The sequence below is a fragment of the Tiliqua scincoides genome, chromosome 4 (genome assembly GCF_035046505.1).
Source record: "Tiliqua scincoides isolate rTilSci1 chromosome 4, rTilSci1.hap2, whole genome shotgun sequence".
In the NCBI taxonomy this organism is placed as follows: Eukaryota; Metazoa; Chordata; class Lepidosauria; order Squamata; family Scincidae; genus Tiliqua; species Tiliqua scincoides.
The window spans coordinates 130,590,422-130,603,482 of record NC_089824.1 but is presented as its reverse complement, the minus strand read 5'-3'; the positions used below and the strand labels follow the sequence as shown (position 1 = coordinate 130,603,482).

Genomic DNA, 13,061 nt, shown 5'->3' with positions numbered 1-13,061 from the left:
GGGTAGCCTAACCACAGGCATCTTACACCCTATGGCACCTGCTGAGTTACTAACTTGGTCTAGTCTCTCCTTGGGATGATTTCTGACTAACTCGGCAGACTACTTTGGTCCTCCTCCAGGATGGATGCAGGCCAAGCCAAGCTGGATATGCTCCTCTGGTAAGCCTCTGGCCAGACGCCTATGGTCAGGCCACCTCCACCTCTAGGTTTTTCCACACAACTTTCTCTTCCTCCCCTCCTTGGGCTCAGGAAGTCGCAACTCCTCCACACTGCATCGGGCTCCCTCTGGAAATCCTGCTTCCTCCTCTTATCCTCTTCCTCATTTCTTGTATCTTTCTCCCACGTTCTCTCCTCTCATGTCCTCCTAGGTCTCTCCAGGCATATCACTTCCTCCCTTTCTCTCTTCTCTCACTTTCTTCTTCACTCTTCTGCTGCTGGGAGATCCCTTCGGTGGGCCAGACTTAGCCCCACCTTCCTACACTCAGCTGCTGTTCATCCGGCCAGCCAGCGAACAGCTGGGAATGCGGCAGCTGATGATGTCAATGGCCATCGCTCTGCTGCCCAGCTGACTGGTGGGACCATGCTTGATGCTCTCTTCCCTGGCTTGATGTGCCTTGTGGTGACTAACAAGAATTCAGCCTTCTGAATCTCAGATATCCTAAAAAGAAAGTTCTCTGTCCTCAAAGTGGCCAAGGAAAGTTCAAAGTTCAAAAGGAAAAGTTGGGGCAAATTACAGATCAGGGTGGAAATCTGGTCTCCTGAAGGGTAGTGCTTGGCCCATTCATTCTCCCACAGAGGCAAGAGAGGTAGCAACATGACTTGCCAGCAGGCTACACTATTCAAAATATCTACTGGCTGACAAAGAGAGTGGTGGTATATAAATTCTTGCTCATTAGAATTATTTACTAGCATTTTTAAATTAAGCGATAACTCCACAGAATTTTGGGGAATGATCTTCGAAGGGAAGATAAATGGTCTATGGGCAACAATCGATTCTCGTCATCCCAGAAAGAATGGAGGGTGGAAAGGAAGACATCTTTCACCCAGGTTCGAACAACATTATCACATGCATGAACGGTGTAATAACTTTAATCCTCAAAGGCTGGCATCATCTGTCATTAAGTTCTAGTTAAAAGAGAAAGGAAATGGTCGCTTAATGTTTCCTAGGAGGTATATTTACATAAATTACTCTTTTTTATATATACATACTTTCCTTTATAAGGAAGAACCTTTTGCATGTTATGCTTGGTGATTACACTTTCCTAGCACCCCCCTGCACTGCAATATTAATTTTGAATCACCAGCTGGAGACAAAAGCTCTCTTTCTCTGCAGCTTGACATTACAGATTGATGATGCTTGACTAGCTAGGGCAGAAGGATGGCCTTCTGGCGAAAGAAAGGGCTGCGACTTCCAGCGGGAATAGAAAATGAAACTAAGAGGCTTAATCAAATTGATAAGACATTTGTAATGACCCCAGATGTCCTCAGAAGACCAGAAACCATGAAGCCTACAGGAAGCTTACAACTAATGCACATCCATCACACAGCTTACAGATACAAAATGTAACAGTGGTTCTCAAATGGGTGGGTTGTGACCCACTAGTTTGTGCAACGCGTCCCCCGTTCCTTTAAGGGGCGGGGGAAGGGGTAGGCAGCAACATGATCCCCAGGATCACGTCGCTAAGGGGGGCAAGGGGGTACTTTTACTTACTGTGTGCAGGGCAAACAGCAGGAGGTGCTTGGAGCACCACACAGCTCTGCACAGGGCTCTCCAAGGCCGAAGGCTTGGAATCTTCAGAAATAGCAAGCGCAATTCACCTCCTGGCTGTATTCACAAACCACAAGCCACTTATGAAGTGGCTTGTGCTTGCTATTTTTAAAGATTCCAAGCCTCACAGAGCTCCCCGCACCTCCTGCTGCTTGCCCTAACACACAGGAAGTAAAAGCACCCCTCTTTAGCCCCTTAGTGAAGCAATCCTGGGGATTGCGTTACTGTCCTCCCCCTCAAAGCCTTCCTTTGGAAGTAAAGCTCCCAAAAAGTTTGAGAATCACTGATGTAACAGAATGGTCTTTGAAGAAGTGTAATCAAGAGTCAGAGGCTGCAAATAAGAAATGCCATGTAGGAATAAAAAACACATTCTCTCCCCCCCCCCATAGTTTTGACAATGAGAATTTATTTGAGTGCTCAGTTGACTGTTGATGAGCCAGCTTAATCCCTCCTGAGTGAACAGTCTGCATCGCCTAACCATAGCAGGAGATTGGGTACATTCTGCAGCTAGCATGTTCATATTCTCTCCATCTTCCCTATTCCCTCTTCCACTGTGATGTGCTTTAAAAATGGTGCAATTGTATATCTGTGTTAACACTAACTACAATTAAGGCTAACCAGATTCTCTTATAACAAGAGGTTGAAAACCCACTTCAAACCCTGGTTTCAGTCTCAGGTTAAGAGGAGAATTCTGATTAGCATTAATGAATTGTTTGTTAGCATCAATGGAAACCCAATTACAGCATGGTTAAAGCAAACTGGGGAGAAGAGAGAGGAACTTGCACAGGAAATGGGGAGCAAGGAGCACTACTCTGTAGAAGCCTTGATCAAGATTGCTGGGTCTGCACAGGGCAATGGTGAGGAATTTAAACAAGCACAGAGTTTCAACCCTGTGTAGACAACCACATCTTCAACATCTTGGACACTCGCAACAAAAATATTGCAACTGAGAAATCAATCCTTTCCATATAATCAAACTTGAGATTGTGGTTTAAGTGCACCAATGACAGTACTATACTATTTAGAAGGGTTGCCTCTTGTTACCCAAAAGGATCTCCAACTACAAGGAAAGCCACGTCACAGAGATGGGCATCCTTCAAAATGGTATCTGCTTCTTGTTCTACAGTTTCTCTGTCAGCAAGAATAAGTTCTTTGCCATAGAACTCCTCCTAGGAAAAAAGAAAAGGATAATGTTATTAACTACAGATCTACATCCCAACCTTCCTTCAGGTTTTTTTTTTCTTATGTTAATATTCTCAAAACAACCTTGTGAGGTAGGTTAGACTGAGAGACCGAAGATCATTCAACAAGTTTAAAAGCTGAGCAAGCATCTGAATTTGGGGAGGACTATACTACACGCTTTGTATGTAGGTCCCAGGTTCAATTCCTGGCACCTCTAGATAGGAAACAGAAATATTCCTGTCTGAAACCATGATGAGCTGCTGCAATACTGCGCTAGATGGAGCAACGGTCTGATTCAGTCAGGGCTAGTCCCAGGTCTCCAGGCACCTGATGTAGGATGCCAAAGGCTGCTTTTGTTACTTAGTGGCCTGCAAGCTGCTGTCACTACTCCTCTTCTTCACATCCCCTGGATTCAAAGGAAAGGTGGGATAGAGTGGAGCGCTGGAGTACCAGAGATACTCTAGCCCACCAGTCTCCTTTCCTCCACACTTCCTCTTCTGCTACATTTCATGTGTCGTTTTCCAACCCAGAGAACAGATCTAAGCAGGTGCCTCCTCCCTCCAATGCACTCCTTGAGGGAATCACCTCTATCAGCCGTATGTATTGGCCAGCCCTGGACTCGGTATAAAGCAGCTTTCTACCTTCCAGGCCAAGTCCATCCATGACACTACATAATTACTTCCTTTTTTCATCATTCATCTTCTACCACAATCACAGCCCAATCAACCAACCTACACCAGAGTACTGGGGTTCAAGGACTATCTTAATTTAAAATCCAAGTAAATCAATGGCAGGTGTGCAAATTGTGTTGATGGTCTCTACAGCAGCTAAACAGTAAGCTGCTCTTAACACCATGCTTAATCATCATTTCAAAATCATTCTTAATTACTATGCTGGGTGGGAGGGGGTGAGAGAGCCTGGTGCTTCTTTCTTTTGCATTTTAGCAGGGCCTCTAATTCTGCACAGCATTAACATGGAAATATATCCAGGGTATAATTTTTCATACTCTCTTAAGCAACGCATCAGAGACGCAATCTTGAAATTTAAATGGGATTATTCAAATATCTTAAAGAGCACAAGGCTCAGATCGTTCCAGTCCATCCCCAGTTGACAATCTGGCTAATAAGTATGCTCAAATGCAACACTCGCAATTGTCATTCCTACGAGTCCTTATTACTATTTTAATAACATGCATGAAGTTGGCTGCTCACATCTTCAGTGCATGCTAAATACTCCACCTGCTTCTTACTTGGTTTATCGGTTTATTTGGTGTGCCCATTTTCCAGCTGATTTTAGATCTACCAACAAAAAAAAGTGTACCATGTGTACACACTTTCTACAGATTTGCAGCATGAGCTCATGCTATTCTGCTGTTTTAATAATGTGGGGACTATACAAAGACACATTTCTCCAAAGACAGCCCAAGACCACGTACCAGTGCTTCCTTCCCAACAGTGAGGATTGATGTGTAGGCCTCCAAGTATACACGGCTGCACTGTTTTACCACTTCCAGTCCTTTTACAGTAATATCTTTGGCATCTCCAAGTCCAAGTCCAACTAGATAAAGCATCTTTCTTAAATATTCAAGAAGTGGAATAAATTTGAGCTCTAGACTGGGGATTTTGAAACCTAAAAAATTGGGGGGGGGGGGGAGAAAATCAATACATCATGGAATTTTTCCCTAGACAACAGAATATTGCATGCAACAGTTCCCCCTACAGAAAATAGTTCCTCCAATACTAGTTTTCTACATGCAAAAACAAAACAAAACACAAAAAAACAATAAAAAAAACCAAAACCACACACATATTGTAAGATCCTTGCTCAAAGAGTTCCTGTAGTCTTGAAATTTGCTTGGCAGTGCAGAGTGTAGACTGCTTTAAACTCGTCTTTCAAACCAGCACTGGATGTGACTTCATGTGATGGGTTAGGATGGGAGGAGGGGGAGTTACCAGAGGTAATTCAAAAATAAAGAAGCAGACTTTTATTCACTTATATCTCATGTTCCAAAATTCTAACATCATGAATAATGCAGCCCCTTTTCTGTTTATTTCTATAATCTCAGAAAGTCAAATATTTTAAAATTTTAAAAAATTCTTAACACAGAAAAGGAAGCTACATGATCCATTACTGACATTTCACAGGCACTGTTCAATAAGTATCATAAGGTCTACACAATCACAGGGCACACGCTGACTGCTCCTGTGCCTAACAACAGCTTAACCCTATTCATAGGTTTCCTCTCCAGCAAGCCCTTTCCCTGTAGCCCCACCTCCCCCCTCAGCAAATGCTTCATGTTGGAATCCTTCAGTCTCGGAAGACTATGGTGTCGCACTCTGAATGGTGGTTCTGGAACAGAGTGTCCACTCCAGTGCGCGAAGCCTGGGTAAAGTAGGTATGGAGGATAGACTGTTACCCATGCAGCAAATCCCCCCTCTCCACGTCGCTGAAATTGTCCAATGGAAAGGCAGAGGCCAATACGGTTGGTTCCAGCGGCATCGCAGGAGTTGCCAGAACGTGACTGTGTTCAGCCATGAACTGCCTCAGGGACTCCGGCTCCGGATTTTGCCTCGAGGTTGACTCCTGAAGCCTTTTCCATAACTGGATGTAGCCACAAGGCAGTGGAGTTTTGGGATCAGAATTTTCCTTCTCTCAGATGAGCTGCCTTCCCAGGCTGACGAGTCCCATCTACCCGGTGGCTGTTTAGTTGCCTCTTACGACAAGTACAATGCTATCCATAGGGATAGCTATCCATAATGCTATCCATAGGGAATGCCTATGATTCAGTGTTCACAATCACTGCAGGGATCTTTCCCCACAGACAACGTTTGCATGTGCAGACAAACACTAGCCATGGGAAGAGGGTGGAGCTTCAGAGCCCATAAGCAGTGGGAATCGTTGGTATGCTCCAAGCATTCTGTAAACATGACAGGTTCCCATATTTACAGAACATCTGAGTAGGACGCTTGATGCGCAGAACTCAGCAAGTGAAGCTTTCCACAGCACAGAAACAAACGTTACCTAGTAGGAAGTGCACAACAAGCAGTTCTTAAAGCAACAGCGGCAACCCCTTGTTAAAACAGTAGATGAATGCCATTTTCCCAGCAACAACCTGGGCTTGGTTGTGTCTTTGAAGCCTGGTTTGCAAGGTAAGGAGCAAGACTTCCAGAGAAACTTGATACCAGGCATCTTATTTTTGAGAAATTAATCACTCAATCAGGGGTAGATAACCGTCCTCTGCGTAAGGGCCAGAGGCCATGTCTGAGTGAATGGAGCATCTCTATAGCTACATTCATCTCATGGTAACTACATTCATTTCACAACAGCGTGACCACCATGGTAATGTGAAAAGTGTGATATGACCTGTTTTCAGAGAAACTGCAGTGTGTCAGTGGCATACCTAGGACAATTGACATCCAGGGTGGACTGCCCAAAGCCATGGGTAGATCTGGTCTTCACCTTGAGATCCCCCAATGGAGGCCAGGGCTACCAAAGCCATGGGTAGACCTGGCCTCCACCTTGAGTGCAGTACTGGTATCAATGTGCTAGCCGAGCAGCTGTGTCAAGGCTGTTTGCTTCTGTATGTGCAGGAAATACATCCCTTTCTGTGTGTGTGTTGCTTCTTTGCATACGTGCCTGTTAGTGAGATGCTTGTGGGGGGGGCGGGGGTTTCTCTTTCTGTGTATGTTTGAGGTGCTTTCTTTTGTGAGTGACTCTGACGTCCTTCTGTGTGCATGTTCATGTCTGTGTTACTCTTTTTCAGGGTTTGTGTCTGAGGTAATGATATAATTTTGTTCTCACCAGTGGTGGGGAAGCCAAGGAAGTGCCAGGGCATGCTCCAAGTGGCATCAGCTGGGCCCTGGGCCCCAAGGCCAAGTCCCCTCCCTCCCCACCTTCCTCACAGGCAGCACCAATGAGGAGGTGTCAGCGGGGAAGGAGGTGAGGCTTTGGGGCAAAAAAAGAGAAGCAGGAGCCAGGATGTGGGGATGATGGTGCAACCAAAGCAGCAGCAGTCCCACTGTTGCAGCCACCCAGGACACTGGGCCTTTGTCACCTGAGCCACTCCCAAGAGGGAGGGAGACAGAGCTCAAAGCAGCAATGAGGTGGAGGAGGAGAAAGAAGGGCGGCCCAATAGGCAGAAGTGTCGCTGCTTCTTATTTCCTGTTTTTCCCTCACAATAGTGGCAAGACTCTAAGCAGAGTACTGGCTTAAGTGGGGGTTCCTCCATCTCCCTCTCTGCTGCCCCTGCCAGCTGGGCATGAGACAGGTGTCAGCTACTCAATACCCTGATGGGTGAGTGTCCTGCACTGCAGGGTCCAGTCCCTGTACATCCTGCTCAGTCCACTTCTTCCTCCTCTCCAATAAGCCCATTGTTCTCCCCCCCCCCCCCAACACACACACACATACAGGAGACCAAAACTCTCCAGAGTGGAGCTTATGAGGCTGGGTTGTCAGAGACAACCTTTGACCGCTGAGCAAGGCCAAATGCTGGCGGTTCCCAACTTGCACCCCACACAGTGCAGCAGCCCAACTCTCACCCCTTCCCTGCCTCTACCCACATCCATGAATGGGACCCCTGGAATGGATGATTTTGGGTGGCAGACTGGGCCGTAGGTTGCCAACCCCTGCACTAGAAGCACAAATGTATCCCTAGTCTCACCACTCACATCATACTAGATCTTGTATCCTCTGTCCTTCTCTCCCAAGTTCATCCAAGTCTGAGGTACTCTTTTTCTGGCAGAGTGTGTGTACCTTTTAAATAGTTATTGAATTTCCCCAAGGCAGCTCTTTCCAGAACATACAGTCAGTTGATGAGACGCAAAAGAAACCAGAGCTTTTCCTTGGTAATTATGCAGAAAAAGGGATTTCAACAAGTGCATTTTTTCTTAAACCTACAAGAAAAGCTTCATTTGATGAAATCCCATTTTTCCTCCGCATGATTATTAACAGGTACAACTCTTTTACCCCAAGGTACAGTGATGGGGAAAATGTTGAATTTCTGCCATAACAGCCATTAAAAGCCTGGCAAACATGATAGAGGAAAAGAACAGCAAAAAAATTGTAGGCTCGTCTAGACCATGTGTTCCTCTCTCTTCAACACTCCAAACCCCAACTTGGTTTTCCCTCTAGCACAGTATTTCTCTAACTGTGGGTCACGATCCACTAGGTGGGTCACAAGTCAATTTCAGGTGGGTCCCCATTCATTTCAATGTGTATTTTATTTTTAATACATTAGACTTGATGCTACTATGATATGTGACTTCATTTGGGAAAATATTACAGATTTGTTCTTTTAACAGGCTCTATGTATATGCTTTTAACAATGATAGTTAATGGGACTTACTCCCAGGTAAGTGTGGATAGGATTGCAGCCTTTGGGATGTTTGGGGAATTTTTTTTTTAAACAGATCAGCAACTGCTTGGGAAGGTTAGGAGGGTTCTTCTTTATTTTTAATTTCTACTTATTAAAACTTTTAATTTACTTAATTGATTTCATTTGGTCATATGGTGGGGGTGTTAAAAATACTCCTGCTTGATAATGTCACTTCCATCTAGGTCATCACTTCCAGGTTAATGGGATCACTTCCAGTGGGTCCCAACAGATTTTCATTCTAAAAATGTGGGTCCCAGTACCAAAAAGTTTGAGAACCATTGCTCTAGCACATACTCCTCCAGGCTGAATGAAGGATATTCCCTTAGAAGTAAGTCCATCCTAGTCCAAAGCAGCATAGTCCCAAACTAGTATGCATGAAATTGCAGCCTGGTCCTCCCTATGCTTTCTTAGAAGTCAGTCCCACTTATTTCAATAGAATGCTTTTCCAAGTAAGACTGCAAGTATAACTACACTTACTTGAGAGTAAATTCACTTGGTTGCTTTGGTGCAAGGAAGCACCAAAAGATGTTAGCTATACAACTGTTTACAACTCTACTTCCCCCTTGGCAGGGCTGGCCCATCTATGATACTTACTTAAGTAATTACCTCAGGCAGAAGACTGGCAGGAGGTGCCCCACCTGTCTGCCCACTCACCTCTGCTACCACTACAGCTACTGTTCCTCTTTGGATTTGAAAAGGAAAAGGGGCACAAGGTAGAAGAGGAAGGGTGCAAGAAAAGAGTGGAGCAGCCACTCTCAGCAGGAGCCATAGGGTTCCCTTGGCAGGTTGACCACCATGTCATAATGCAAAGGCACCCCAAAATGTAGGTCATTCAAGAAAAATGTAGGACATGACAAAATAAAAGCTAAAAACACTCATATATTTATTTCATGTGCTTAATTTAAACACTATATGACATTAAATTTAAAACTATATTACATAAAATTTATTACATATAATTATTAATTTTAAGAAGGCTATGTGGCTGCAACCAGGGGCAGACTCACAGAGAACAGGAGGACATTTAAGTTCTTTTCCAGGGACAAGAGACTAAAAAGAGGACATGTCCTAGAAAAAGAGGGCGCCTGGTCACTTTGCCCCTTGGGGAGCCCTGGCAGATTTGAAGGGGACCAGACTGAAAAGTGTGAGAAGGGGAGTTTATCTGATTTTATGTTTAGCTGTTGTTTCTTTGCTTGACAAGGGGCCCTGGAACCTGAAATAAGCTCCTAAGGGGTCACAGCAAAAAAAGGAAGGGGATTGAGAAAGGCTGGACTAGACTAGAGCATCTTTCTTTTCTAATCCAGGGACAGGAAGAGCAGAAGCTGGCACATAATCAGGTAAGGTGGGGTAATATTTGGCACACCACCTCAAGCACCAGGGATATTTGCTGGGTCCACAGGTGTACACATTTGGTCCCTGTTGCATATATGCAACGTTGGGCAGGAACAGCTTTGAAGCCAGCCCTGCCACTCAGCCCAAAAGCACCTCTCATGGTCACCTCCCTTACAAGATTGCTGGGGAGCTAAAAGGGGAGAGGGAACCCCCGCACAGACATTGGTACTCCTTGGGCAAGATGATGCCATGATACTCATCACACCTTTAGACTCGAAAATGAGTTCGGCAGAGCTCCTTCCACCCACCCAGGACCGTAGCCTTGGAGCCCACTCCCATGCATGTCTACTCAGAAGTAAATCCCATTAGAGTCAGTGGGGCTTACTTCCAGGTAAGTGTGGCTAGGGCTGCAGCCTGAGCGCCCAAGCCTGTGCATGTCTACTCAGAAGGAAGCCCCGTTAGAGTCAATGAGGTTTACTCCCACGTAAGTCTGGAGAGGATTGCAGCCTTACTGGCGTTCTCCCCTCTCCGTTCATTCATTCATGCCCACCGATGAAGCCGCGCGTCCCGGGCACATGCCAATCGGCGCCAGCAGCCGCACGAGCTTTCGGCACCCGGGCCGCCTCCCGTTCACACTCACGCGCCGCCGCTGCTACTGACCCAGCACGTCCCTGCTTTCGCTTCGGCTTCCTGGAGATCTCAGCGCTTGCGTCAAGGCTCTCTCTTTGCGACTTTTTACGCCTGCAAACTGCAAGGGGAGAGGGAGTTTCGCTCTCTGCTCATGCTGCAGGGCTGGAGATCAGGGAGGCAGGCGCACAGTGGTGCCTCTGCATGGCTACTCAGAAGTAAACCCCATTATAGTCAATGGGGCTTACACTCAGGAAAGTGTGGGTAGGATTGGAATCTCGGTTGCTCGGCTGGAGGAGGCTCCGCAGGAGCACCTGGGAGCCTGACAGCATGAGCCTGTGCATGTCTTCTCAGAAGTAAGTCCCATTGTGTTCAGTGAGGCTTACTTCCAGGAAAGGGTGCATAGGATTGCAGCCTGAGAAAGCGCCAGGGTTGCCCACGCGGGTTCCCTTTTTCAGTAGCTTAGAGCCCAATCCCGTAATGCACATCTACTCAGAAGTAAGTCCCATTGCAGTCAATGGGGCTTACTCCCAGGAAAGTGTGGAAAGGATTAGGCTGTTAAGAATTGCACATACAAGAGGCTGCAGCTCGCCTTGGTTGACACTACTGTAAAAGCCAGCAATCATCATCATCATCATCATCATCTCTTTCATGGTAGTAAATACGTTGAGAAATGATCACCCAAGTGCATGCCTTTCTTTTCTTTTTTCCATTTCCTTCAGTGCCCTCCGGCCCCTCTTCCTGCACTGATGCCTGCTGTGCAAAGCTGAGTTTCCCCCGCACTGATAACTGAGGCTGCCATCCTATCCACACTTCCCTGGGAGTCAGCCCCATTGAACTCAATGGGACCTACTTCTGAATAGACACACACAGGATTGGGCTACAAGGTGTTTTATTTTTTCTTTTCAAATTTTATTTCTTTTCAAATTAAAGTTGCAGGCACACACCTTCAGCATTTCTGCACAAGTCACTGATCTGGGCATCTTGCCCTGTCAGGCAGAGAGTCTCCGAGTAGCCACCTCTGATGGCAGATAATTCTTCTGTATTTGCACTGTCTGTATGTGTGCGTTCATATTTACTCACTGAAATCATTCTTGAGTTGCTTTCCTGTGCTCACAGTGGCAAACAACCATAGAACATGCAATGTACAAAAACCAGGTGACAGCTCCAAAACAGAGGAGGAAAAAAATCTACCTGGAAAAAAACTGAGGGCCAATCCTATAGGCTGTGGCGCTGGCGCTCTGCTGGCCCAAATGTTGCAAAATGTGCCACACCAGAACTGCTGGCGCACCACCAGCATTGGGTCCAGCATCAGTCAGCACGGGGCCATGGTGCTGGAGGATGAAAAACGAGGACTCCCAGCGGTAAGTTCTACCACCAGCTGCCAGCAGGCCTTTTTGGGGCAGGGGAGGGCAAAAGTGGGCAGGGGGAGGGAAGGAGCAAGCCCAGGGGAGGGGTGGAGACGGTGGCAGTCTCTGCCATCCAATCCTAACCCCCCTTCCAAGTCTAGAAACCCAACATGGGTCTCAGTTCTAAGCTCGCTCAATAGCGGGCACAGAACTGAGGAGACCCATTGGGGTTACCCGGCCGCTATCCCGCTACAGGGTAATAATAATAATAATAATAAAACTTTATTTTTATCCCGCCCTTCTCCCAAAAAGGGACCCAGGGCAGCTAAGAACATATAAAACAGATTAAAACATAATTTCACAAACAGATAAAAACATATTAAAAAACACATTAGCAGAACCCATAAAAACAGTAGTCAGAAGAGTCGGAATAAAAGAGCATAAAACAGCAGTTCTTAGAGGAATCGGGCCTGTAAAAAAGCAACTAAAAGATATATAAAAGATGTTAAAAAGGCCATAACATCAGAAGGCTTGGTTAAACAACAAGGTCTTCAGGCCTCGCCGAAAGGTCTCAAGAGAGGGAGCCATTCTCAAGTCAAGGGGAAGGGAGTTCCACAACGTTGGTGCCACTACTGAGAAGGCCCTATTTCTTGCCGCCGCCCCACGTACCTCCTTAGGCGGCGGCACTTGTAAAAAGGCCTTCTCTGATGACCTGAGAGGACGAGCCGGATTGTACGGGTAAGGGAACAAACATTCCCTGAGGAGACCTGGTGCTGCTTCCCTGCCCTACTGAGTGCAGTGGTCACCATTCAGTACTGCTGCAGCCCTATACACTAGGAAAGCATAGGATTGGGCTGTGAATGAACCTATCACATTTAGTGCAGGGATGCAGTAGATCCAATCCCAGAATTGGCTGAATGGAAGAAGCCCCTCTCCCCACCTCCAGCTGTACAGTGGATACCACTTCTATGTATGGATGCTTCGGCACTCACAAAGTGTCTTTGTTAGCTCACAGTTTGGAAATTGCAGTTGCAAAGATATTCCTCTAGCCAGGCAGCCTCGTTCCCTGGTAAACTCTCTTTGTTCCTCCCAAATAGTAACAAAAAGACATACAAAATCTAATGAAAGATGTTACAAAGCAAAATTCTTCGCTTAATCTGGGATAAGTAATCCTTATTAATATAACAGGTGGTGGTGGGCCCTAACCGTCTGCAGACTTTTCACATGGATGTGACAGGCCTATTTTCAACAGAGAGACGCAATTCTGGGGAAAGTTGTGGTCAGGTCCAGCTCAAGTCCTGCTGGCAACTGATGCACCATGCCAAATGCTGTCCCTCCTTTACCTAGGGAAAGAAAGGCCAAGTGTTCACACTGCTTAAATGTTATGCCTGCACCAGCCCTTAGCCACTGTACCACATCAGCCCTTGGCA

The 13,061-nt window shown here is 46.2% G+C and overlaps 1 protein-coding gene across 5 annotated transcripts in view; it reads right to left on the bottom strand.

Annotated features, from left to right (window-relative positions):
- Nucleotides 1–10,358, bottom strand: part of DPH5 (diphthamide biosynthesis 5) — a 32,297-nt gene extending 21,939 nt beyond the window's left edge. The window contains exons 1-3 of one of the 5 annotated variants that reach the window (XM_066624024.1): nt 10,316–10,358; nt 4,385–4,578; nt 2,812–2,936 (exon numbers count right to left, since the gene is read on the bottom strand). In XM_066624024.1, the coding sequence (XP_066480121.1) occupies nt 2,812–2,936; nt 4,385–4,519 (260 nt within the window). In that variant the 5' untranslated portion in view covers nt 4,520–4,578; nt 10,316–10,358. Of the gene's footprint in view, nt 1–2,811; nt 2,937–4,384; nt 4,579–10,040; nt 10,122–10,167 lie in introns of those variants that run through there. The other 4 variants (XM_066624023.1, XM_066624025.1, XM_066624027.1 and 1 more) reach the window with 4 other exon arrangements.
- Nucleotides 10,359–13,061: the final 2,703 nt, after the last annotated feature.